General features: G+C 34.2%; 1 protein-coding gene across 1 annotated transcript in view; it reads left to right on the top strand.

The window, feature by feature from the left end:
- Nucleotides 1-383: 383 nt before the first annotated feature.
- PTPRQ (protein tyrosine phosphatase receptor type Q) overlaps nt 384-27,787 on the top strand; it is a 203,310-nt gene continuing 175,906 nt past the window's right edge. Inside the window, exons 1-10 of the mRNA XM_058682209.1 lie at nt 384-435; nt 1,186-1,346; nt 2,159-2,270; nt 2,945-3,171; nt 6,198-6,267; nt 9,567-9,766; nt 10,919-11,168; nt 12,716-12,844; nt 14,725-14,871; nt 21,677-21,849. Coding sequence (XP_058538192.1) covers nt 384-435; nt 1,186-1,346; nt 2,159-2,270; nt 2,945-3,171; nt 6,198-6,267; nt 9,567-9,766; nt 10,919-11,168; nt 12,716-12,844; nt 14,725-14,871; nt 21,677-21,849 — 1,521 coding nt within the window. The remainder of the gene's footprint in view (nt 436-1,185; nt 1,347-2,158; nt 2,271-2,944; nt 3,172-6,197; nt 6,268-9,566; nt 9,767-10,918; nt 11,169-12,715; nt 12,845-14,724; nt 14,872-21,676; nt 21,850-27,787) is intronic.

Raw genomic sequence — 27,787 nt, 5'->3', positions numbered from 1 at the left:
TTCCTCTGATCTTTTACCTTGGGTTTACGATATTTCTAAAGAGTTATTATAAAACTACAGTTCTGCCTACATGGACGATTTGGTGATGATGCCAAAAGAATGTTTGTTGTATCTTTAAAAATGTCATAGTAGAAATTAATTGACCAATACCAGGATCAGTTACTACGGAAACATTATAAGCATTAAAGCAACTTTTCAAAGAAGATAAAGAAAAAGAAAAAAAAAAGACTTTTCTAAAAGTATCTCTCTCACCTGCCCAAATGTGAGAAATTGACCTCTTAAGGTTACTATATTATGCAATGTGCCCTATCAGTTTTGTTATGAAATGTATGTTTCATTTTTTTATATCCATTTTAAAGTATCTCTGATAGGTGGGCTTTAAAATGGTTAAGTGGAGTTCAGTGATTAATTTCAGACTCCTTTCTTTTGGAAATGGTATTAGATTGGGACTGTATCAGGTATGTTTTTCACATGCTTGGCTTCATAATCTCTTTTCCTCCCCTATATTGTTTGTCGGGAATCTGCACTAAAGATAAGGCAGAGTGAGTATCTGACTCATTGGCAACCAATCAGAAGAACTTTATGCAGAAAACTCCCTTCAAGGAGGTACAGGCAGCATAAATATAACTCCGGAAACAGTGGAAGCAAAGGTAGAAAAATATGGTTGAAGTGGCTAGGACAGTTAATACTTATTGTTTACTTCCTATAAGAAAACAGCTTTTCTTTTAAGGAAACACGTAGCTAAATATTCATCAGAAATGCTCACTCTTTAAAAACATTGGCAGATTTTAGCTACATTTTTTCCCAATTATCTTCTGCTTGTTAAAACATCCAGGTAATTGAATCAATAATTTGGATTTAAATAAGTTTCTTTAAATGATTCAAGTTTTCAATTAAAGCATAAGCTTTAACAAACAATTTGGACAACTAACAGATTTTAATAGGTAAGATATATCCTAGAAACATACATAAATTGATATATTACTTCTGATAATTATACTTAGAAACTAGTTACTATTAAAGATTTAGATGCCTAACACCTACGTGTGACTAGAGATAATTTAAAGGGCTCAGTGCTTTCTGACAGTGTGGTTATGTTGAAATCTTACAGGCTATTGATTTTCATTTTATCTTTGAATATTTAAGAGAATAATGCTATTTCAAACCTCTATTTTTCAATATCAGAACCAGAAAGACCTGAGAAACTTAAAGCCTTCAATATTTCTGCACATTCCTTTTCTCTGTACTGGAGCCTGCCCTCTGGCCATGTGGAAAGGTTTCATGTGGATCTTGTTCCTGACACTGGCTTTGTTACTATCAAAGATCTTGGAGGTGGAGAGTATCAGGTATAGGTTTCATTATCGTACTTGCTGAGCCAACTTGTATTTATATTTGGTCCTAATAGGAAAGTTCTTTATGAAACTCATACACCATGAAAACTTACTCCTTTGAGAGTTTTTAAAAGCACAAAATGAAGACAAAAACACTGATGCTGAATTGATGAGTTTAAGTTTCAGCATCGGTGGATTGTTACCTTAGCAACGTCTATGCGTTTTTTTCTTCAGTCTTACCCTGAACCTACAGCCAGCCATCCAAGGGTTCATGAATAGTTTAACAAAGAAAGGGCAGAGCTATTGAGTAATCCAGGCTCATTAATTGTGTACTTGCCAGGAGGATCTGTCTTTAAATCATTAATGCAGGCAACATTTCTCTCTAGAGCCATCAATGTGATTCCACTGCCTGAAAAATGTAATAATGATGGATTTTATAATCATTTTTCTTTTACTTTTTATTGGAACTTCAGAGACACAGGTATTTTAATATACTTCTAAAAACCAGGGTTAAGCAATGGACTGTAGATTTCTTAAGATTCTTAAATAGTTGTTTCTTGTGACAACAAACTAGATAGATTGAAATACTGATTTAGTTCTTGATAACACAGTATGTTTTGTAAGTTTTTATTATATGTTATTGGTAAATAGTTATGTGGTAGAACAGATTTATATTTTACAATAATATGGAATTTGGAATGTTTTAAACACAGCAGAGTTATAGAGTGAGATGTTTATTTTTGTTGTAGTTGCGATAGATTTATTGTTTTAGCTTTCTTGTTTTCCAGAAAGAGTTTTAAGGCAGTTATTTGTTTTTGGTGTTGTAGGTTGATGTTTCCAACGCTGTTCCTGGCACTAGGTACGATGTGACCATCTCTTCAATTTCTGCTACAACATACAGCTCTCCTGTTAGTAGAACAGTGACAACGAATGTAACAAGTGAGTATGTATTTTCTTTTTTTATGAAGTGTTTTTATGAAATATTTGCAGCTAGTATAAATCTGTTGGATGGAAATACTTACATTAGCAATATGTGCATTATATGCATGACAACAGGTTAGTAATTAACGCAAAATGGAAACTTAAGAAAGTGATCCGTTTAAGACCTGTGTTCTACCAGTTCTTTAGCTTTCTTGACTTTCAGAGAGTAATGATAATGATAATTATACTTGTTTGTGAAATGGATCACAGAGACTGTTAATAGTAATATTTAAATGATGCAGAGCCATGAAAATAAACTCACTACACTTGCTCAGAAGAATTATTCAGTTTGTAAGACTGCATTCCTGTTTTCTTAGTTTTGTGTGTAAGCTTTGCACAGATAAGTTTCTTTTTAAAATGATCTGGCATCAAAAGTGTATTTGGCCTGTAATATGTAGTAGCATTCCATTTTTTACATTCTTACAAAAGAATGTTTTGGGTATCCCCCAACGCATTTAACCTTTTTTTTTTTCTTTTGGTAGCAAAGCTCTAGGGAGGTCAAACTCACATTTGAGAGGCCATTAGTCTTTGGGAACTTCAAAAGTCCACATCTGTAAATACTTTCTTCCTTATGGTTATGAAAATACAATAGTTGTTTGTCTTTTTAACAACATATATATATGTTTTAATAGAACCAGGGCCTCCAGTCTTCCTAGCAGGAGAAAGAGTTGGATCTGCTGGGATTCTTCTGTCTTGGAATACACCACCTAACCCAAATGGAAGAATCATATCTTACATTGTGAAATATAAGGAAGTTTGTCCATGGATGCAAACAGAATATACACAAGTTAGAACGAAGCCGGACAGTCTGGAAGTTCTTCTTACTAATCTTAATCCTGGAACAACGTATGAAATCAAGGTAATATTTTTTTAATAATTATTTACTATTAAAATATTTCATTCATTTGGGGGCTCTTGGGTGGCTCAGTTGGTTAAGCCTCTGACTTCAGCTCAGGTCACGATCTCATTGCTCGTGGGTTTGAGCCCCACATTGGATTCTGTGCTGACAGTTCAGAGCCTGATGCCTGCTTTGGATTCTGTCTCCATCTCTCTCTGCCCTCCCCCCTCTTTCTTTCTCTCTCTCTCAAGTATAAATAAATATTAATTTTTTTTAAAAAATTAAAAAATATTTCATTTTAAAAGTGAAGGAACTTTGTCCCACCTGGTCAAGACTTTGCAGCTGAACACAGCCAAGTGACTGAAGAATGAACATTTGAGTCATGACCTCAGTGCCCATCTGGGCTCTTAACTGAACAAATGTTGTAATCTCTTTTCATTTTCAGGTGTATTTATATTATTTATTTATTTTAAAACCATTTAGCTTAGTGACTTTTTAAATGAATAAATCAAGTTTAAATTGAATAACAGGCTTTATAGGAAAAATAGTCTATTTTTTCATTAAATGTAAAGTTAGATTTGTTATTTTTCTCTTCATTTTGTTGGATTTACGTTTCTCTTAGCAAATTTGAAAGTTTCTATTGAGCCAATTTCTCAGACAACAGTGAATTCAATTCTGTTCCATTCAATAAATATTTCCTGAAAATTTACTGTGTCTTTAGAAAAACTTTTAGTTCTTTACAATGTTTAATATGCAGAATTAAACAACATGTTATTTAGAAATTAAGTAGAGAAGGTGCACCTAGGGGGCTCAGTTGGTTGAGCATTTGACTTTGGCTCAGGTCATGATCTAACAGTTTGTGAGTTTGAGCCCCATGTCGGACTCTGTGCTGACAGCTCTGAGCCTGGAGCCTGCTTCAGATTCTGTGTCTCCTTCTCTCTCTGCCCCTTCCCTGCTCTGTCTGTCTCTCTCTCTCTCTCTCAAAAATAAATAAACATTTTTAAAAAATTAAATAAAGAAATTAAAGGAGAAATTATAAAAAGCAATCCTAAATTAGTTAGGCCATATGAAAATACTTACAATTAAGATACATTTGTCATATTTCCATAGTATAGGAAAAGATACAGATACCTTTTTGATCCTATTTTCAACATAACATCAATATGTTCTTTGAGCTTTGAAGATAATGGGATGTAGAGAAAAAATCTATAAAAGCTGTATAAATATGTGAAAAGACATAACTGAGATGGCTTTCTGGATGGTAAGAAATGATGGGAAAGAGAATTTGCCTGGGGGCGGTGGTTTCCTTATTGGAAGCATGCCTATTTGTGGAATCAAAGCACACAGTAAGAATTGGAAAGCATCCCAATAGTAGGGATCCTCTATATGAGAATAGTTAAAAGGAAACTTACTGATGCAGAGGTCAAGGTCAAAGACTCATGACTTGGCTATTTCATTGCAGAACCATGGGTAAAGACTAGGAAACCTTTTCTACTGGCATCTGAGAATGGCATAGTACACATAATTTCTATCAACAAGCATTTATTCAGATTAGCTTATATGTTAAAATACACTATTGAAGGTAATCGGTATAGATTACATTTTAATGTGATATAAGAAGCTATTGCAGACAGAAAGGTAATTTAGCTAACCTAGTTCTGCTTAGATCTGTTTTTATGGAATTTGAATTTTTATTCCTTTGAATTCTCTTACTTCAGGTCTACTGGGAAGCCCTTATTCTTCTGTTCTTTCCACACTTTATAAATCATTGTTGTGACCTTTACGCTGTTCGAATAAATGTTAGCCATTGCAGAATTCCAAAGGGTATTTGGTGCAGTCCATTTGATATACTCAAATGTAGGTATCAAATCTATGTGATTTTGGGAAAATCCTATTAAGTACTTTACATGTGTTATTTCATATAGTCCTTGGAAAAATCCTATGACATAGATATATTGTTATCCCCATTTTAAAGAGAAGGAAAATGGGATTTAGAGCAGTACTAAGTAAATTGCCTATAGCTACTCATTTGGTAATTGGTGGAATTCAATATATTAAAAAAAATTTTTTTTAACTTGATTTATTTTGAGAGGCAAGGGTTACAGAGAGAAGGGGAGAATCCCAAGTAGGCTTCATGCTGTCAGCACAGAGCCCCAGACGGGGCTTGGATCTCAAGAACTATGAGATCATGACCTGAGCTAAAATCAAGAGTTAGACACTGAACCAGCTAAGCTACCCAGGCACCCCAGGTGAAATTCAATATAAACCAAGGTTTTCAGACTCCACTTATGGCATTTGGAATAACATAAGAGTTTTGATCTCAGTAATGACATTTACTGTGCCTATTCTAGTCTCTTTGACTAGACTATCTGAGTCAAAAGAATTTTTCCATCTTTTAAATTCAAAATACTTACTATCACTGATTAGACTTGTTTGTAAAATTTTCTTGAGTATATATTTGACTGGTTATATTGTAAATTCTCAAGCCAGATACCGTGTATATGGTTTCGTATTTGTTACAGAAATAGTCAATGTTAATATAATAAAAAGTGGTTGAGCTTTAGAAATAAGCATGATTTCAATGGAATTCTGGTTCTATCACTTATTCCTATATGACTTGCACAAGTTACGTGACCTCTCTCAATCAGTTTCCTCATCTATAACATGCTGATAGGAATACCTTATGTTTTGATTATGTGGATAAAATGAGATGTGTAAAATTTCTAGGAAATTTCCTGGTACATAGAAGTTTCCCACAAGTAGTATCTGTTGTTATTATCACTACTAATTGACTACAAAACTTGACTATTAATTTTTCCATTAGAAATTTGAGAAATGTGTTGAATCAAACTATGCTGCAAATATACCCTTAGGGAAAATGAAAATATGGATTAGTTCCATGTGTGCTATCTACTTTAAGAGTATTTCAAGAATTAAGGGAAAAGTGTCTATCGTTTAACTTATCAACAAGTCAAAATTTTATTATTTCAGATTCTGTTTAATTAGAGAGTAAAAAGTTTGAACACAATTCTATTGGTCTGTTTTAGGTTGCTGCTGAAAACAGCGCTGGCATTGGAGTGTTTAGTGACCCATTTCTTTTCCAGACGGCAGAAAGTGGTAATTTTCCTAAATCATTTATTCCCAAATTAGCTTAATTATGAGTTTTTGTCATTTGAAATAAATAAGGATATAAACTAAATATAGTGTTAAAATCCATAAAATTTTCAATAGTATGGCCATTCAATTACTTTTAGAGTCTTATTGGATGGTTATTCATTAAAATATGTATTACAATATTCTTTCTAATTATGAAAAACTTTTGAATGATATATGAAAATAATTTTGTCTTGGGAGTCTCACTGTTGATCATTTGTTGTGAGTTTTTGGGCAAATTGGATAATTACATAATTTCTCTTGCTCCTATCTATCCTTTTTTTTTTTTTAAATGTTAAAGATGTAATAATGTAATGTAAATCTAAATTTCATTATATCAGTATTCTCCAACTCCTTTTTATTATTTATACTATATATAACCCAACTTTAAAGAATAGTTCTATGAAATAAATAAACTGCATTTATTATTGTTAAATCAGAAGTAATTTCTTCCCCATGAATAAAAATACTCTTCAGAAGACTATACAGGCTAACTTGTTATACCTTACTGGGTTAATATTCCATCCACAAGTGGAAAAAACTCAGCTTCTTAACTTCCCATCAGTATCATTTCTGGTAAACATAGAATTTATTTTGGCTTTAAGATAATAGAAATACCTCTTGCACTTCTATTTTCAACTTGATGGATCCTTAGAAATGCAGGTAATATTTTTAGAAGTCTCTATATTGGATTTGTGAAGTTTCTTTCTGGCTCAATAAATGCAAGCTTTGTATGGTGTATGCTTTGGAAAGTTGTAGACACTTACACATACTAGAAAATTTATGCATCTCATTAGGCTAGCTATGTCCTCAAAGTGTTGGAGAACACTTATCTGAAAGATGAAATGATTTATTTATAAAACAAAAAGTTTTGATACTACAATATTGAATCTTGACTTGAATCAAAATGGATAAATTCACTCTATGAAAATTGAGAAATAATTGGATTTTGGTACTAAAATTCCAGAAGTAGAAGCTAGATTATTTAAAATAGAGAAAGACCTTCCAACTACAGAAAAGAGCCAGGATTATTCTTCAGACATCATGAAGTCACCAAAGGAAAGCACAAGCAGAAAAATTTGGGAAAAAAATTATTAAAGCAAGTTAATCAAATTACCATTTTTTCACAAAGTGTTGTTTACCGTATTTAATTATTTCCCATCTGTTTAATACTTTTGATCACTTTTAAAATATCTTAAAATCATGCATTTAATAAATGTTTGGTTACCTTATAAATTCAATTTTCTCTATACTTGAGTAGTTCCTTGTATCTGTTGTTGAGGTTCATTTAAAAATGTGTAGCTTGTTTGCAATTTGCCTTTTATATATATACATATATATATATACACACACACACATATATATATATATACACACACATATCATACATATATATATATATATATATATATATATATATATATACATATACATATCAGACATAATTCTAACCATGTGTATAGTTTACACATATCAGAAATTTTAAAAGGTAATTAGGATGCATTAAGAGTGAAACGGTGGTCACCAGGGGATAAGGGGTAGGGGAATAAGACTGATGTTGTTCAAGGATACAAACTTGCCTCAAGTAATAAGTAAGCCATAGAAATCTCATGCACAATATAATGAATAGTACAGTGTGATATTATAATTATGTAACATGATAGATGTTATGTTAAATATGACTACAACAACAATCATAATACAATATGGATATATATAAAATTCACACAATGCACACCTTAAATTTATATAGTTATATGTCAAATACATTCAGTTTTTTTAAAAAATCATGATAAAAGTTTTAACTCATAATTTTATAGCCTCATATTTTTAACAACCCTTTTCCTTTTGCTTTATTACATTTTATCCATCCAAAAGAAATTCAAGTGGTTTGATCTTTAGTGTCAGAGAGTTATATTTTCAATGTCCTTTCTAAGCTTTAATTCCATTGATGAGTTTTCCATGGAGAAAAAAATTTCCATCAATCATTCCATCCATTATTAGTGATTAATTACCCCTCCAAACTGGTTTATTTTTTTCCATTAAAATTGAGCTGACCTTGAGTTTCCTAGTTTCTATGCTTTAACATAATTTATAACAGCTCTCTTTCCTAGGACCTAACTTCCTTATTTAATTTATATGACTTTTATTTACAATTCATATTCTGGCATTCTTCTTTATAATGTGCATTTAAACTCTATATCTTTTTTTTTTTTTTTTTTTAATTTTTTTTTTTAATGTTTTTTATTTATTTTTGGGACAGACAGAGACAGAGCATGAACGGGGGAGGGGCAGAGAGAGAGAGGGAGACAGAATCGGAAACAGGCTCCAGGCTCCGAGCCATCAGCCCAGAGCCTGACGCGGGGCTCGAACTCACAGACCGCGAGATCGTGACCTGGCTGAAGTCGGCCGCTTAACCGACTGCGCCACCCAGGCGCCCCTAAACTCTATATCTTAATACTAGGCATTGTTATCACTTATAGTGTTTTATCGTGAGCATCCTGTTTTGTTTTTATTCCTCTTAATAGTGATTTGTCGTGTTTGTTCTATATTATAAAGGATCTTGATTATTTACATTGTCAGTTTTGCATAACTTACCTTGAAATTAATGTGCATAATTTTACTTCATTCTGGTTTCATGTTTGTCTCACACCAGGTAAAATGGCATATAGCTTGTTATTGCAGTTTATCAATAATTATTAAGAATTATTTGGTCACGAATTCTGATGAAAGTTTATTTTGAGGGTGTATAAAACTCAAAACATAATAAGCACAACCAGTTGGGTGGTGTCCACTTTATGTTAGGCACTAGATATTTACATACATTCTGGAAATGTGCTTTTTGGTTTACATGGCTGGCTAATTGTTTCAGTTTGCCATTTCTTCATTATCTAAGGAAACTACACAATTCCAAAATATTTCAGGAGGAGATTCATTATTCAAATTTGTTTGCATATTCACAAATAACTGTTGATTGGATATTTTTCAGATTTGCTTGAAATAGTTCATCAATGGATCCATTTGCCAAATAATCCTAAAATAAAGCTTATTTTGTCTTAAATACAAATCTGTGGGCTCAAATTCCGGGCAAAATTAATTAAATATATTTCTAAAAGTCTTACTCCAAGTAGAGTTTTTTTCTAACATAGAATATTTAATTTTACATAGTGTGAGAAGTGTAACATCCCAATATTATATGAATGCCATTCTAAGGTTTATAACAGTGTTTTTTCCCCTTCTTTCAAACCCTCTCACTTCCCCAGCTCCAGGAAAAGTAGTGAATCTCACAGTTGAGGCCTTTAACTATTCTGCAGTAAACCTGATTTGGTATTTACCTCGGCAACCAAATGGCAAAATTACCAGCTTCAAGATTAGTGTCAAGCATGCCAGAAGTGGGATAGTAGTGAAAGATGTCTCCATCAGAGTAGAAGACATTTTGACTGGGAAATTGCCAGAATGCAATGTAAGTGTTATGAACACTTTCTATGTCTCAAAAATTCTAGGTGAAATTATAACTTGAAGTTTCCAGCATTTGAAAAAAAATTTTTAAGCCACTGTGCTTATTAGCTGCTTGATTACTTATAGTATTAGGTTATAGTATCATGTTATACACAATTGGCTGTATTCAAGGTAGAATAAGTGAAGGGTTTGAGAATTCAAAAAATATAAAAATCTCACAGGGATCTCTGGAGAGACTTCTTAAAAGGAGCTGCATTTGTGAATGGACCTTGGCTTGGCTTTGGAATAAGGACATGAGAGATTGTGTGAGGGGGCTATTTTGGGTGGAGGATATTTTATAAAGACCTGAAAGAGCAAAGTATAAGATATCGCTGAAAAAAAGATATTTCCATGTGACAGGAGGGGAGCAGAAGGCAGCAAAATTATGTTTGTGGAAGTAGATTGTTTTGGTTGTGCATATCTTTGGCAAAGAATTTGTTATTACTCTAGTCATTTATGGGAATTCGCTGGGAATACCGTGTCATGCTTTTCCAAAGATAATTTTGGTGATCTTTGTGGTATTATTGATAAACAAAATTATTTTGTTTTGAATACTTTAAGTTATAGAAGTCTCAAAACCTCCTTTTAATTTTTTAAAAATGTTTATTTATTTACTTTGCAGCGGTGTGGGGGGAGACAGTGAGAGAGGGAAAGAAACAATCCAAGTAGGCTCCGCACTGTCAGTGCAGAGCCTGATGTGGTGCTCAAACCCACAAACCGTGAGATCATGACCTGAGCCGGAATCAAGAGTCAGATGCTTAACCAACTGAGCCACCCAGGCACCCCTAACATGAATTTTAAAAATTCTTACTAATAATTTTGTTATAGCTTTACCTTTATTCTAAGCCTTTTGAAACCCTATTCATAAGAAATATTAAGGTACAAAGAATACAATAAATATATTCTGTTCTAAAACTGTAGATATAGATGGGTAAAGTTAAAATCTAGCAAATTTGTCCATAACTTGAATAGATAACAATCTGTTAAAATCTTAATGAATCATACACATACATTTAAGAACAATATTTATTATATAAAAGAAAAAGAAATGATTACACTTATCATGTTCACCTTGAGATACCAATTATTTTCCCAATGCTATTTATTTATTCACTAGGAGAATAATGAATCTTTTTTATGGAGTACCACCAGCCCTTCTCCAACCCTTGGTAGAATTACACCTCCGTCACGTACCACATATTCTTTGAGCACGTTGGCAAGGAGTAAGATAAGCTCTGTGTGGAAAGAGCCTATAAGTTTTGTAGTGACACATTTGAGACCTTATACAACATATCTTTTTGAAGTTTCTGCTGTTACAACGGAAGCAGGTTATATTGATAGTACCATTGTCAGAACACCGGAATCAGGTATGATTTCATTTTTTGTGTATGTAGAAAAAAAGAGTTAAACTACTTAGAGAGTAATCTTTCATTTTTTTCATGTAGATGTTTTTTATTAAAACTTCCTTCCCTTTCGGTAACTTTTCCCACCAATAACAGAAAATGGGCATACCAATTATAGTACTCTTTTATAATATTAACATAAGCATCTAAAATGAAAAAGGAGATTTGACCCAAAGGATTCTTAAGCTAATAACCATGATCCTAAGATAAGTTTTTATCTATGTGATCTCAACAATTTTTCATAATCATCTCTGCCCTTTTACATCTCCTGCAATCATCTCTACCCTCCTCTCACTGAGACTGCTAAAATCAAATGTGGAATTAACATCTGTAGTGGCAGAAATATCACGTGATTCACATTTCAGTATCAGACAAAAATAGTATGTAAAAAATACACCTACTTATGTCTACTTTGCACTGGAGTTTCCTCCCTATGTGAAAAATGGAGACAGCAATAGCAACTTCCTTTTGGTGGTGGTGTTAGGATTCGATGAGTACAATTAGATATTATTACTACTAATTTTGAAAAGTACACTTTTCTAGCTATGGTTATTTGTGTGTTTAATTATGGGATTATAGTATTATATATATGTAAATTTATGTAGTTACTGACATGATACCCTACTAAACTTGTAGTGTCAGACTTGTTCACTTGTGACTGATAATTTTTTAGGTTACTGGAAATTATTACTGGTAGGGTAATTTCACTAAAGCACAGTATTTTTTTTTTCTGATGACATAGCTGTCAGCTTTTATCATTTCATGAAATGAAGTTTGAAATTTTTTTCTTGATTTAAATAATCATCTTTGAATCTTACCATTTCCTCCATCCGTACTTCTTTTTATACAGCTAAAAAAAAATAATTTCGTGAGGTAACGCACAGTGAGATTTAGTAGACAAGAACCTTGGCTTGAGAAAAATACTTGGAATATTTCATTTCAATCAAAATGCAATATGTAGAAACACATCTATGAAAGATAGACTTTTTAAATGTCGTTATTTTTTATATGTTACCCATGTTACATTAGAATCTTTTAACTATAGGTTATAAATTTCCCCTCAGAACCAAATACACGTATTAATACAGAAGGTAAAGACCTTTGCCAATAAGATTCTGTAGGTCCAGTTAATTCCCTGATCCTTCTACCTGTGTCCACCAGAGGGAGAGTGCTTTTCAAGGCCTATGCCCAGGCCTGGTTGAATTCAATATATAAGTATGTATCAGGACAATGTAACTGCAGGGAACAATGTTGGAATGAAACACCCTGTGCAATCATATACAGCATTTAAATCAAACTAGTTTATGTTGCAAATAAGTAGTCCATCTGATGAGCCAGCTTGTCTTGTTTAAAGTCTTCAATTAATTCAGTTTCCCTTTTTTTTTTTAAATTAAAAAACCCTTTGCTCAGTGTGATATTTTATTTTCTTTCTGACTTTGTGTTTTATGATGTGTTTTTAATAAAATTCTCATTTATTATTTGTTAATTTTTTTTTTCTATAACCATTTTAGTTCCTGAAGGACCACCACAAAACTGTGTAACAGGCAACATTACAGGGAAGTCCTTTTCAATTTCATGGGACCCACCAAGTGTAATAACAGGGAAATTTAGTTACAGAGTTGAATTATATGGACCATCAGGTAAGTCTCAATCAGTTTTGTGTTTGCCTTTTGGAGTAAGAATTATGTAAAATATGTTAGCATTATCAAGCTCCTTAAAAGTATCACACTCTTTTTATAAGATCCTACAATTGAAGCAAACAATAAAAAAGGAATAAGGAAGATGAGGTTCTTTGAAGTTTTTGTTTAAAATCAGAAACATTGTCCATATTCTATATTTCATGAGGAGAAGCTGAAAGAATGAGATAAATCCTAAGTAGAGAATTGTTGGAGGACATCATGTCTTCAAATGTTTGAACAGGAGGACCTTCACTTACTCTAATTGCAAATACATTTATGAAGAACAATAGACTTCATTATATTAAATCAGATTTCTTCTTAGAACAAGGAATGCATATCTAATAATTGGAGTTCTCTAAAAATAATATAGGCAACTACTTAATGTAGCAAGTTCTCCATCTTTGTGAATAATCAGGACCTGGAATCCCCTTGTCAGATAATTTGAGGTGTTCAGATAAGGTATTGCTAGAAGTAAATTAAGTAAACTCTAAAATTCTTTCCTAATCTGAGTTCTATGAAAGAAAACTTAAAAGAGTAGAGACTGATTGAGCATGGAAGTTTAGTAGAGGGCTAGGTACAATTTAGGGCTCATTCGAGGTGTGGTAGTGATAAAATGATATCAGTCAGAGTGGATTTGTGTTTTTTTTCCAGCTCCCTTCAACAAGAAAAGGGCAAGGGAATTGAAGGTTTATGTAAAGGCAGTGATTATAATCAACAATGTCATTGAGAATGGATAAAGAGTGGAAACCTAGTGGTGAAGAACCAAACCAAAAAGAATAAAATAGGTCAAAAGATCAATGGATTGGAAGTCCCAGTAAACTTGAAGACTTGTTGCTTTGGGTTCTAGAATAAATGAACAGGAGATAAGAAAGAATGGTCAGAAAGAGTTGCATGAAATTGAGATCATGGAAGATTCAGGGTTCCTGGTAATAGTGATGGCCTTGGGAGTGGCTGAGATAGGGTGGAGGACACGATTATTTGAAGAGAGCTGGGAGTGTCTTAAGGATTGTCTGTAGGAATACTGAAATCACCACAAATTAAGATGGTTGCACTGAAGACAGTGACATCGAAACAGGCGCTAAACCATCCAGAATGAGGGGAGTGACTCTGGGCTTAGAAGGTCACTGCAACAATGAGGGGTGGTGGATGCCATTGATGACATTAGGTTTAAAGCTGTGAGCTTTTGTAAGGAGGGAGCTCTCTTGGTCTGAGACAAGGCTATGAGGAGTAGAGAAAACATCATACCTGAAGGCATAGTCACTTGATGACCATGGAAAAAGTTAGACCATCAGGTGGGGTGGCTAAAGGAACAGAAGCCGTGTTCTTAGGAGAGAGCCTGGTTTCAGCTAGAGCAAGAGATGAAAGAATTATTCAGAGGTGAAATTGAAGGTTAAAATAATTTTGATGATGTACTATTTAAGGAGTTTTTCTCAGAAGCTAAACTAGAAATATTTTCTAAATATTAAAGAAGATAGTTAGAATGTTTAGCATTTTAATTGACTAAATTTATGTATAAAATACTGTGGCTATTTTAATTTTGGCAGTAACTAATGTTTTCCTTTCAAAAATGTCAAAAAATAACATGGTAGTTGGATAGGGCTTTATGATTTAATGAAGGTTATTTTGAATACTGGAAGATTTTCATGTTCTTTCCATTGTTTTAATTAACCTGATATCAATGCACTACTAAGGTAAATGTTTGAAAATTGTAATAATTGTGACTATAATGTTTTAAATTGTAGTAACAAACGTTAATTGCTATATTTGGCTCTCTACTTAAATGTGAGAATGATTAAATGCTTTATGAGAAAATAATCCACAGTATCTTTTGCTTTTTGCAGGTCGAATTTTGGATAATAGCACGAAAGACCTTAAATTTGCATTCACTAACCTAACACCATTTACAGTATACGATGTATATGTTGCAGCTGAAACCAGTGCAGGAATCGGACCCAAATCAAATATTTCAGTATTCACTCCTCCAGAAGGTAAGAACATCTTCTGTAGTGTGTTCATGAGATATTGTACCCTGCTTGTGTTTTTATTGCATTGATTAAACATTGTATTAGAAGCTGTTTGGTTTATATTTACTTAATTCATGTTATTTTCTTGTCAGATAACTACCAAATGCATTCTGTGCATGTGTTCCTTAGAACATTAAACCCACAGCATGCTTCATAGAGGAACAGAGATCAAACAAGACAGCGCATTATATGTAGTGTCAGTCTGTTTGAGACTCACAGTGAAGATTGGCAAAACCTCAATAAGTCAAAGTAAACAAAAACATTAACATTTAACATTTAACAAAGACATTGTTGGACTCACATTATTCAATGTAGAATAGATTTTTCTCACAGAATAATATGTAGAGGAATCCATATATCCCTAGTGCCTCTAACAAAATATGTTTATAATCAAAAGGGTATTCTAAGCAAGTGAGGATTCATCAAGGGTGCATACTACAAATTTAACAGTGCATCCTGAAATTATTAAAACAGTAGTTCTCCTAACGAAGGTTTTTTATTTGTATGTATTAAACATCGCAGTTTGGGATGAACTATAGTGTTTCAAAAATGTTACCCCATTATCCCACAACATATTTTTCTGACCGCCATCAAACTTGCTAAATGTCTTCATTTTTACTTAGGGATTGCAATTATTGAGAAGAACACATTTTTTTTTTTTTTTTTTTTGCGAGTATACTAATACTTTAAAAAGGTTTCAGGGGCACCTCATGGCTTAGTGGATTGACTGTCTGAATTCAGCTCAGGCCATGATCTCACGGTTTGTGAGTTTGAGTCCTGTATTGGGCTCTGTGCTGACAGCTAAGAGCCTGCAGCCTACTTCAGGTTCTGTGTTGCGCCCTCGCTCTCCGCCCCTCCCCTGCTCGCATTCCCTCCCACCCTCTCTCTCTCTCTCTCTCTCAAAAATAAACAAACAAATAAATGAATGAATAAATAAATAAATAGGTTCCATATTTTTTTGTGTGTGTAACATACAGTAACTTGTAAATTAAATACACACGTGTGCAAGTGCATACATACACCTACAACTAAAGATTGGGCATACATTCATCAGATAAATCACTCAAGTATTTGACCATTAGAGGGCAGCAACTATTAGGGAATTTTGTTATTCTCCCCTTCAAAGAACAATTAACCATTGGTAATATTTTGCTGTTTGAAAGAACGTAAAATTATGTTTTATTTCAATTTCAAATGAAAATGTTTATGTGTATATGATTTCAATACATAAAGTCGATCCATATTTATAAGCAAAATTTTCTCATTTTTTTCCTCTTAACATTTTTCGATTGTATTTCTGTCAGAAATTCTTAGCAATGTTTATGTCTTTTCCATTAGACCTTAAATCTCTCCTTATGTTCATCTAATAAGTGCTCTTAAGCATTTCTTAGAAAGTCAGAAAGCTTTATGAATAGGTAGCAAAACCAGCATAGTGACCTGGGCCTCATCAGACTAGAGTCCTTGAGTTTATTTTTAATAGCATTTCCTCCATCAACTTAATTGACCAACTAACTTTTATTCTTTTGTTATGCAGTTAAATAAATTCAGAATTTTTGTCTTCCTTCAAATCAAGCCAGTGTAGGTGCTCCTAAACTGAATCCACAATTTAAGATTATTGTTTTATTGTCATCTTTCTTGGCCTATAGCATTTGACAGAAACAGGGGAATTGGTAATAGATTGCCACATATGATATCATGCTGTTTATTTTGGGCATCATTTAAACAGTTCATCTCCTTTTCCTTATTTCTGCATTTTTATTAAGAAAAAAATGAAATTTTAAGGACACTGTTTGGTGTATTTCACATGGCTTATTTTTTACACAAAATTGTTTTGAACAAAGGGCCCATTTGTGTATGTTTAATAAACAATTTATCCTGAGTTTTTTATCTTCCTACTTTCCTGACCATATACAGGTGGCTTTCAGGAGCGTCCATAGGCAACAGGTGTGTTCCACTGAGGGCAGAAATGGCATGGCCTTACCTCTGCATGCTAACTTTCCTCTGTGGAGTTCTCTTAAAGATAGTTCAGTCTTCAGAAGGACTTCAATGGAATGCTCTAGCAAATGCAGTAGATGTCGCTTTCTACTTCTGACAACACCACTAATGAATCCTGGTCCTGCTAATTAAAAATTTGTAATAAAGGAATCTAAACTATATGATAACAGTCTAATAACTCACTAGAACGACATACTTTCAGTTAAAATTGAAATTTTAATTTTATACCAATTTTATTTTAATTTTTTTAATGCTTATTTATTTTTGAGAGAGAGAGACAGACAGACAGAACGTGAGTGGGGCAGGGGCAGAGAGAGAGAGAGGGAGTCAGAATCCAAAGCAGGCTCCAGGCTCTGAGTTGTCAGCACAGAGCTTGACATGGGGGGGTCGAACCCACAAACTGCGAGATCATGACCTGAGCCGACGTCAGATGCTTAACTGAGTGAGCCACCCAAGAATCCCTTTTTTTTTTTTTATTAATTAAAGTAGGATTCTTTGTATTCTTTTTTTTTTTTTTTTTAATTTTTTTTTTCAACGTTTATTTATTTTTGGGACAGAGAGAGACAGAGCATGAACGGGGGAGGGACAGAGAGAGAGGGAGACACAGAATCGGAAACAGGCTCCAGGCTCTGAGCCATCAGCCCAGAGCCTGACGCGGGGCTCGAACTCACGGACCGTGAGATCGTGACCTGGCTGAAGTCGGACGCTTAACCGACTGCGCCACCCAGGCGCCCCGGATTCTTTGTATTCTAATTAAGCCTACCAATTTATTTTCTTCTATATATTTAAAAGTAGACTATAGTCTATTTAAAAATTTATTAACAACAATTTTTAAATTAATTTCTCTTAAAGCAATAGGGTTCTAACATATCTCTAGATATTCATAGAAAAATGTTGAATTGACATCTTATAGATAATGATATATGGTATTTCAGTAATATGGGACTGATTTTGTTCACGTTGAGAATGTTATGGTCATAGTGTACTTTGATCATCAAAGCAATTTAGTATCATGTTATTATAGCAGTATTCCTATACATTTCATAAGATTCTTACATAACCCTTAATATTTTACCGAACAGATTTCTACATAGGCATGAAAAGATGGTTTTGGAAAAAAAATTAAAATTTAAAAATTATACAATAATTATATAGTAATGTTAAAAAGTGTGGAGTTGCCTATCCCTAATGAGACAGTGCTATTGAATATAACATAGGCACCAGCATTTTCTTATCATTTCCATGAGGGTTAAACAAATCTTAAGTAAAACTTTGTTGCTTCAATATCCCCTAATAACTTTCTGTCACCAGTATTAAATATCTCATAAGAAGGTTAATATAATTTTTTAAATGCAAACAGAGTATTGAAATCTGTATTTATTCTTCCATAAATAGACTTATGAAAGGGAAGACTTCTGTCCTTCAACTTGCTACTTTCTGCAAATGGTACCATCTTTAGTAGGGAAATCACTGAGAGAGTCAACTTTTCAGTGTTCTCAATGACTATTATTTGTCAATAGGTATTTTTCTAATTTAATTAATTTAACTTATTAAAGTTATTAATAGATTATTAAAGTTATTAATAAGTTATTAAACTTATTAACTTTATAGGGGCTCCTGGGTGGCTCAGTCAGTTGAGCGTCTGACTTCATCTCAGGTCGTGATCTCACACTCTGTGAGTTTGAGCCCCGCATTGGGCTCTGTGCTGGCAGCTCAGAGCCTGGAGCCCGCTTCAGATTCTGTGTCTCCCCCTCTCTCTGCCCCTTCCCTGCTTATGCTCTGTCTCTCTCTGTCTCAAAAATAAATAAAAACATTTAAAAAAAATTTTAAACTTACTAACTTTAATAAAATGTAATTAATTTGCTAGATAATGGCAAGATTTATTTTAATGTATTTTCTTTGCCCCAGTGCCATTTGTCTCCATTTTATTTTTTCTAATAGTTTTTCATTTGAAAACTTCAAGTCATTTGGAATATTATTTACCCTTCACACGTCTACTGTGTTTCTCATTTATTAATAAAATTTATATATGTATTGACTTGAGAACGATTCTTAGGTAATCCCTGTGGACAGCACCTCAGAATTGATGCTGAACCACGAATAATTGCCTTCTGTATTTGATTTTCTTTAGTTAATTTGGTATCAATAGTAATGGAGTTTGATCTAATCCATACTTCTCTAGTTTCCCCATAAGAATTTGTGGTGTAACAGATCAAGTATCTTTCTAAGGACAAGATATACTGTTGCCTACTCCATTTCCTTTATCCCCCAAGCTTTTTCTTCTTTCATTGAAAAAAGAAAGATAGCTTTACAGTTGTTCTTATACATGTTTTGGTACATTTTTAAGGTAATATAGAACCACTTAATCTTTACTTGAATTGTAATTTTAGACATTAGTGTCATTGGGCAATACTTATTAAGTTATATTGAAAAATATCATAAATTAGAAGATAAAGAAACCGCTACTATTCTTCCATTTGATTACATACTATATTATTTATATATTATATATAATAAATATGTATATTTTTATATACATTGAAATATTTATATATAAATAATATATATTTGTATATTAATCATCATATACATGAAAGTTTATCTGTCTTTGAAAAAATGTGTATTGGTAAATATGATAGAAACATAAGCTCTAGGGACGATATACGTTAATGAAAAGAAATTTTTGAAAGAGGTGACTTGTGCAAAAGGTTTTATCTATCTTATTTCTCTCTCTATCCTCAAGTGCCTAGAACAGTGACCAAAAGATGAGGGCTCAGTCTGTTGAATGATGGAGTGAATCAGTGATTATGGGGTCCTAGTCTAGAACTCTTTCTCTACCCTTGAAAGGTCAAACTGTATTGCCTTCAGATTAGAAATTTTGTGGGGAGAGATCAGTCTAAACAGTTATCGTTCTATATATAGATATACTGAAATGTTTTTGGAAAAGGGGATTCAAAGAATTAGCAAATTCTAGATGGCTCAGTTAGTTAAGTGTCCGACTCTTGGTTTCAGCTCAGGTCATGATCTTGCAGCTTTGTGGGTTTGAGCCCTGAATTGGGCTCTGCACTGGCAGCATGGAGCCTGCTTGGGATTCTCTCTCTGCCCCTCCCCTGCTCGTGCTGTCTCTGGCTCTCTCAAAATAAATAAATAAACTTAAAAAAAAACAAAAAAAAAATAGCATAATACAGTTGTATCCATTTCATGTTTATCTCCCAGTTTTCTGAGCACAAGTTTTACTACCAGGCTGAACATGAAAATCTTGGTTGCAATAATCAAATAATATGCTCTTAGGCAAGAATGACTCACTCATCCATCTAGCCATTAACCATTATAAACATTTAGAAATATTTACATTAGTACAATGTCTAGGTTTTTTTAATGATTACTTTATAGAGACAAAGGATAAAAAGCCTATGGAATGAAAACTCCATACATTTCTTATATGGTTAATGTAAAACATAATTACATTCACTAGTTTTAAATAATATTTGTGGGAGCTGTGACATTAATTTTCAGTTCCTTTTTGTTATCTTAAAAGGGAAAAAAGGTCATTCTCTATTTATATTATACCCCTAATGTGCCTCTGTTCTAAATGGTATTTGCTAAAACTATACTAATGTGAAACAGCTTAGGGAAATGAATTCAATGTTTTACCACATTGATCATAAGGGGTATATTATTTTCTTTCCTGAAAATTTCATTCAAGGTTCCTTACATTCCTTTCATTCAAGGTTCCATATTATATTTTTTTTTTTCAACGTTTTTTTTTTTTTTTTATTTATTTTTGGGACAGAGAGAGACAGAGCATGAACGGGGGAGGGGCAGAGAGAGAGGGAGACACAGAATCGGAAACAGGCTCCAGGCTCCGAGCCATCAGCCCAGAGCCTGACGCGGGGCTCGAACTCACGGACCGCGAGATCGTGACCTGGCTGAAGTCGGACGCTTAACCGACTGCGCCACCCAGGCGCCCCCCATATTATATTTATAGGTCACTTTATAGATCAGCAAACTTAGGGGAAGAGTTAATTAGCTATTCATAATCACACAAGGAGCCATAAACAAAAAGTAGACAAAAGCCAAGGGCATCTTTATCCTTGATCTGTTACTCCTGTGGCACTGGGGAGTTTACTGGATGGCACTTTTGGTCACTTTCTAACTAGAATTTAAGTACTTGGTGCTTTATTTTAACCAGTTATTAGTTTGTTTCTGTTTTTTTTTTTTTTAATTGCTGCAAGAGTGAGGGAGTCCAAAATTAGAAACTCACATAAATCATTTGTAAAGCCAGCAGACCAAAATCAAACAACTCTTCAAACAACCTCATGTAAAAAGTTAAAAGGCAACCTAACTGAATTTACCCACTACATATCATTGCATTCAGAGTCTTATGGATATTATTTTTCAATATGTTATTATAATCTTTATAAAGCCTTCAAGGTTTCTACTGTGCATTAATCATCCATAAACAGCTTTCTTTGGGAAGTTATTTTATTAATTAATATGTTTCAAACAAATATTATGACATTTTAATTTGAGGAAATTGTTCCACGTTATCCTATTTTTATACACATTTTTGAGAACAAAATGTAGAAATTCAACTTTACCTGTGTCTTTAAAGAATCTTACACATATTCAATTGTTAATAAATAGTAAATTGTTTTAGTCTATTTTCTAATAGACTTTCTTGTGAATCTTAAATTTTGAGCTAAGAACTTAAGGAATTTTTAAAATTTAATAATATACTTTAAACTGTTTCCCTCTTTATTCATTTTTTTAGTTCCAGGTGCAATATTTGATTTACAAGTTGCAGAAGTAGAAGCTACACAAATAAGAATTACTTGGAAGAGACCACGACAACCAAATGGAGTCATTAACCAATACCGAATCAAAGTGTTAGTTTCAGAGACAGGAGTAATTTTGGAAAATACTTTGCTCACGGGAAAAGATGAGGTATTGCACTTTCATGTCACCTCTTAGTGATCCCTTTCTTTTGGTTCTAGCCCTCATAATTTGGAAACGTTTCCAGCATTCAAACATAAAATATTTGATAAGCATCATGGTTACAAAGTGAAGTAAATTTGGGCTATGTTGATAATCTAGCGAGGCCATATTTCCTTTTAGAATATATATTATTAGTTAAATGCTATTATTCTTTTTCAGCATATAAAATGTTAACTGAGCAATTAAGCAGGACTAAAGGAGCTTCCATAAGTGAATATTATTATGGTAATTCAGTTAACTAATTGTTTAGAAACTCCTGTTATGATTTAAACACTCCTTCCAGGCTATGCTGGCAATTTGAAATGGTTGCCAGTGAAAGGCACAGTAATTTAGCAGTTGTTGTTGACAAACGACTTGTCCTGTTCAGTCATTGGAAGCTTATTTTCTCAGGGTCACCAGGGTGGCTCAGTCAGTTAAGCATCAGACTTCCGGTCATGAACTCACAGTATGTGAGTTCGAGCCCCACGTTGGGCTCTATGCTGACAGCTCGGAGACTGGAGCCTGCTTTGGATTCTGTGTCTCCCTCTCTCTCTGCCCCTCCCCTGCTCACACACACTCTCTCTCTCTCTCAAATAAACAAATGTAAAAAATTAAAAAAAAAAGAACCAAACAGAGTATGTTTAATTAAAGAAAGTAAATGACTAAATAAAGGAGATTAAATCATTCATAGACATAAAATAAGAGGACAATGTGTTTGCCACTATTCACAATGGAAGTCTTATTCCCCCCACCCTTTTTTTTTTGGTTAGAAGTACAGGCCTCACTGGTTTCCCTTACCTGTCTTTATTTACCTTACCCAGCCAGCTATTCACCTGTAGGTTTAAGCCTATAGATTAGTCACATCCAGGTATGGGTACAAAAATAAAGGTACTTAGTACCAATGAGTGCAGCAATCACTGGGCCTTGCAGACACTACCTGATGGCTATTCAGCAGTTGGCCTCTACTGTTTTGGTCCAGAATCACTGTTTTTTTTCTAGCTATTTTTTCTGTGCTATTATTTTTCCCCATACATATTGTCCACTCTATTTCTAGTCTCAGCCTTCTTCCACTTCTCGTACCTACTTGAAAATTGATGTTACTATGTTCTCAATGCTCTCTGGCTGCCCAGGATTTATTGCTCCAAATTGTTCACCATCTCCAGCCGAGGATTAAAATTCAATCCTATGTTTACTCCTTTTCTGTGTGCAAAAGATGTGAGTTATACTTTCTTTAATACTCTAGTTGACAACTCAGACGAAGGGCAAAAGTTTAAACCTTTGCTCCTGCTAAGATAGTCTTAAATTAGATAGTTAGCTGTTTTGGGACTGGGTGACAGGTCTCCCACTTCTGTTAATGACATCTGTTGAATAGCCAGCCACACATGTTTTTCTCTTGAAGCTAAGACGTTCTAGAAAGGCTTCTTTGTGATTCTGTCTCTGTTGACATAGCTTGTAATCCCTGTGATATACGGAAAAGGACATGAGCTTTGGGGTCATATAAATCTGGGTTTATATCCTGGTCACTTAATGGGCTCCACAGTAGAGAGATTGAGAGCATGGACCTAGGAGACAGAATGCTTGGGTTTAAACCTTTGTTTTGCCATCATGGCTAGTTTAACCTTAGGAAAGTTGGCCTGACCCTTCTGATCTGTACAGTTTGTTCTTCTCAAAGATAGAGATTATAAGAGTCCCTATGACAAAGGTATTAGTAATTACTTAGTAGGTTAATGTGCACAAAAGAGGTAGAACTATACCTGGCATATGGTAAGTGCTATGCTACATAATTGTGACCTGTTGTGATTATTAACGATGGCATTGAAACTTTCACCCCGTTTGACATTCATTATTAGCTTCCTTATCCTCTCTCAATGAAAGGCAACATAACACTTCTCCTTATTTCTATGATGGCATCTTTCTTTATTAGATCAGGACCATTATTGGTATTTTGGCTCTCCCATGTGACAGTTGTTTGGGTTCATCTTTCAGGAAGTTGATGTAGCAGAGGCTCTAAATCCCAACTGACTTGGGTCCTAGTCCTGGCTCTCCCCTTTTCTAACTCTATAACCTTGGACAAGTCAAATTTTGGAGATGTGGTGCCCTCATTTTAAAAGCAGGGCTTATACACCCACCTTACAGGGTGAGAAGTAAAGGAGATAATAGATGCCATCTCTGGTTTAATGTGTTCATTTATTATCCTTTTTTCTTGACCTTGATACAGGATAAGGACTCTTTCCTTTCATTCACTCTGACTTTTCAAAGTATGGCCTCCACACCCTTTCACAAGAATTCTCTTAAATCCCTGAAATCTTGTTAGAACTCACCAGTGACATCTAAGTGTCAAATGAGGTGGTTGTATATTTTTAAGTGTCCCCATCTTCCTTGTCTCCTCCAAAATCCATCTTTCTGTCCTCCCAGTCTCCAGCTTTTTACTTTTTTCTCCCTCATGCTTCCTCCAATTTCATATGCTGTAACTTTGTAAAACTTTGGTCTTGTTTAATGAAAAAAAAATGAAAAAGCTAGTTCTCCTATAATTTTTTAACTCCTTCATTATAAAGATATTCCAGACAGTTCTGTTTTCAGCCATCTCATTACACATTTTTTTAAAGTTCATTTATTTATTTTGAGAAAGGGGTGGTGAGGAAGGGCAGAGAGAGAGACAGAGGGAAAGAATTCCAAGCAGGCTTTGTGCTGTCAGTGCAGAGCTCCACGTGGGACTTGATCTCATGTGCTGTGAGATCATGACGTGATCTGAAATTAAGAGTCAGATGCTCAACCAGCTCAGCCACCCAGGTGTCCCTCATTACACCTTTTGATGATCTCACAATTTTAATCACAGCTTCCCACCTGCACTATTCCTTTGCTTTGCTTTCTACTCTGATCTTTCTCTGACACTATATTCATAATTATAGCCATTTCTAGGGAGGTTCTGTCAGAGTTTATCACATCTAAACTCATTTACCCCTCATAAAAACAAAACAAAACAAAAATCCTTTTGGGGATGGTGGCCTGGTTCATGATCAGAAGGAGGAGACAAAGCTGAGGTGAGGAACAGATACTAGACAGAGATCCTGGGACAGTGATGGAGATCTATGAATGTTTTCACAAGACACCTAAGAAGAAAGTCTGTCCAGGCAATTAATAGTTTCAGTTATCAAGAACAAGTCCTGGAGAGAGACTAATTTGAAACCTAGATAGCAGACAACTAGGCTTAGGATTATTTACCCCTTGGATTACACCACAGATCTCTGACCTGAAGGTCATTGTCTAAGCATTTAGGAGGCCTTTTACGTGCCCGATATTTCTCTTTTCAGATCATGGCACCATCCTCCTCTCTGTCATAAAGACTCAAAACCAGGGGACTACCTCTGACTTTGGTTATACTTAGCATTCAATAGTCATTCAATGTTAAACCAGTTATTATTACCTCCAAAGGGTGACCTTCGTATATCGTATTTCATTACTGTGTCTCCACCCCAGCTCAGGATTGCATACTTTCTTGCCTGGACTGTTGTTACCTTACTACATTAGTTTTCCATTGTTGTATAACAATTTGCCACAAATGTAATTGTTGTGTAACAATTTGCTATAAACTTAAGACAACTAATTTATTTATTATCTCATGGCTTCTGTGGGTCAAAAAGCCAAACAGCTTAGATGGATTCTCTACTTAGGGTCTCATAATGCTGCAATCAAGGGCTGATTGTGCTGTGTTTTCATCTGGTGGCTTGACTGGGAAGAAGCCATTTCCAGGCTCATGCAGAGTTTCAGCAGATTTAATTTCCTTGTGACTGCAGAACTGAGGGCCTCAGCTTCTTGTTGGCTCTTTGACTGGAGACTAGACTTAGTTCCAGCTTGTAGAGGCCTCCCACAGTTTTGCCACAAGGATTGTCACAACATGGCCATCTACTTCATTATGCCAGCAAGCAGAATCTATATAGTGTAATATAATCATGGGAATGCTATCCTCTCACCTTTGCCTTATTCCATTGGTTAGATGAAAATCATCCTTCCCTTGCAACAGGAGGGGATTATACAAATGCATGAATAGCAGGAGGTAGGAATAATAGGGGGACCACCTGAGAGACTGTCCACCACAGTCTCCCAGCCAACTATTTTATATTTCACAAATCTATTAGAATAATCCTTCCAGATTTAAATATATTACTTAAATTAGAGACATAACCAAATAAGACTTGAGAACAGATGGGGAAAGTATATATCTATTTAAGAAATCTAACTCCTCAGTATCATAGCAGAAAGTCAATAGATACTATCTGAAATAATTGAGTCTTAACAGAGCAGTATAAGAATATTATTTAGTGATTGTAGAGGTAAACACCATGTGTATATCATGATGTATATTGTGTATATCATGATGATGAAACTCAAGAAGTATTAACTTATAATCATCTTATGCTAGGCTTCATCTGATCTCATTACCCTTATTGAAATTATTTTTCCAGTGTCCTCTAATGGTTTGTTTCTTAATAAATAGCGGTTATTGAAACATGCTGAAACAAGTATAAAATTTTACTTTCAATATTTAAGCAAATACTTGAAAAATATACTAGAAAATTTAATCTCAGTGTTTGAAGACTTTTATTTAAACTTCCAAATTTATGTATGAATCTCATGTATAACATACCTAATAAATCATTGGGAATCCAGCCTCTGCTAAAATATTTGATGAACTCTGATAATAAGGTACTTGCTATCACAGAATCAACTCCTCTTCTATGCACTTTAAAATATTCTTCTTTATGGCCTCTCAGGCATGTATTTATTAAGTAATTATACAGTTCCCGGCAGTCTGTTAGGTCAGAAGATAAACAGATGAATAAGAAACTACCCTATTCTTTACCTGGTTTGAACGGAACTACTTGTCTTCTAATGTTTACCAGTTTGTCCCATGTCTCCTCTCTAGACCCACATGGTAGATTATAGTGCCTTTGAGCTTGGAATTTGGAACCAGGGAAATGTGTTTCAATCCTACCTCTGTTGTGACTAGTGTTGTGAACTTGAACAGGTGACTGTAAAATGGAGGGTTTTTTTTTTAATTTTTAAAAGTTTTTACTTATTTGTGAGACAGAGAGAGACAGAGCATGAGCAGGGAAGGGGCAGAGAGAGAGGGAGACACAGAATCTGAAGCAAGCCCCAGGCACTGAGCTGTCAGCACAGTGCCCGACACGGGGCTCGAACTCACAGACTGCGAGATCATGACCTGAGCCGAAGTCAGACGCTTAACCGACTGAGCCACCCAGGCACCCCTGGAGTTCTTGATACCTAACTCTTTGGGCTATAATGAAGTGATATCACATGGGTGAAACTACTTAGCACTGTATTTGACACATAATAGTTTTCAATGTTAGTGTTTGTAGTAGTAACAGCTATATACAATGATTTCATTTTTTATCATTTGAAGATGATGGCCATGCTTTCCCTAAGGATTAACGTCCTCAGTTTCTCATCAGCTATGATTTCTAGATCCTTCATATTATTGATTAGTCTCCTGTGTATATTTTCCAGTTTGTCAATGAGTCTCTTAATCAGCTGAACACAGTATTCCATATGTAATTTGATTAGATCCAAATTGAGAAGAGCTATTTTCTTCTTTAATGTTCATTTCCCACTTATATCAATGCAAAGAATAAAATTAATTTCTTTGTAAGGCTCATTCCACTTAGACTGAAGTCTGTAAAACCCTAAAGTCATCTCTCCATGGACTACTCTTAAGTTGAATTTCACACTCAGATCTCATCCTGTACTTGTTCTTCTGGTATAATCCTGGGGCATTTTTTCCCCAAAGACACCATCTTACTGCCTAGTGTTACAAATTTCTGAGATTCATACAGATACATCTGTTCATCTGATGTGTTTCACAATTATATCAATATTTGTCATTCGTGAA

This window comes from Neofelis nebulosa, chromosome 8, assembly GCF_028018385.1.
Source record: "Neofelis nebulosa isolate mNeoNeb1 chromosome 8, mNeoNeb1.pri, whole genome shotgun sequence".
NCBI classification, from domain to species: Eukaryota; Metazoa; Chordata; class Mammalia; order Carnivora; family Felidae; genus Neofelis; species Neofelis nebulosa.
This window is presented reverse-complemented; position numbering and strand designations above follow the sequence as displayed.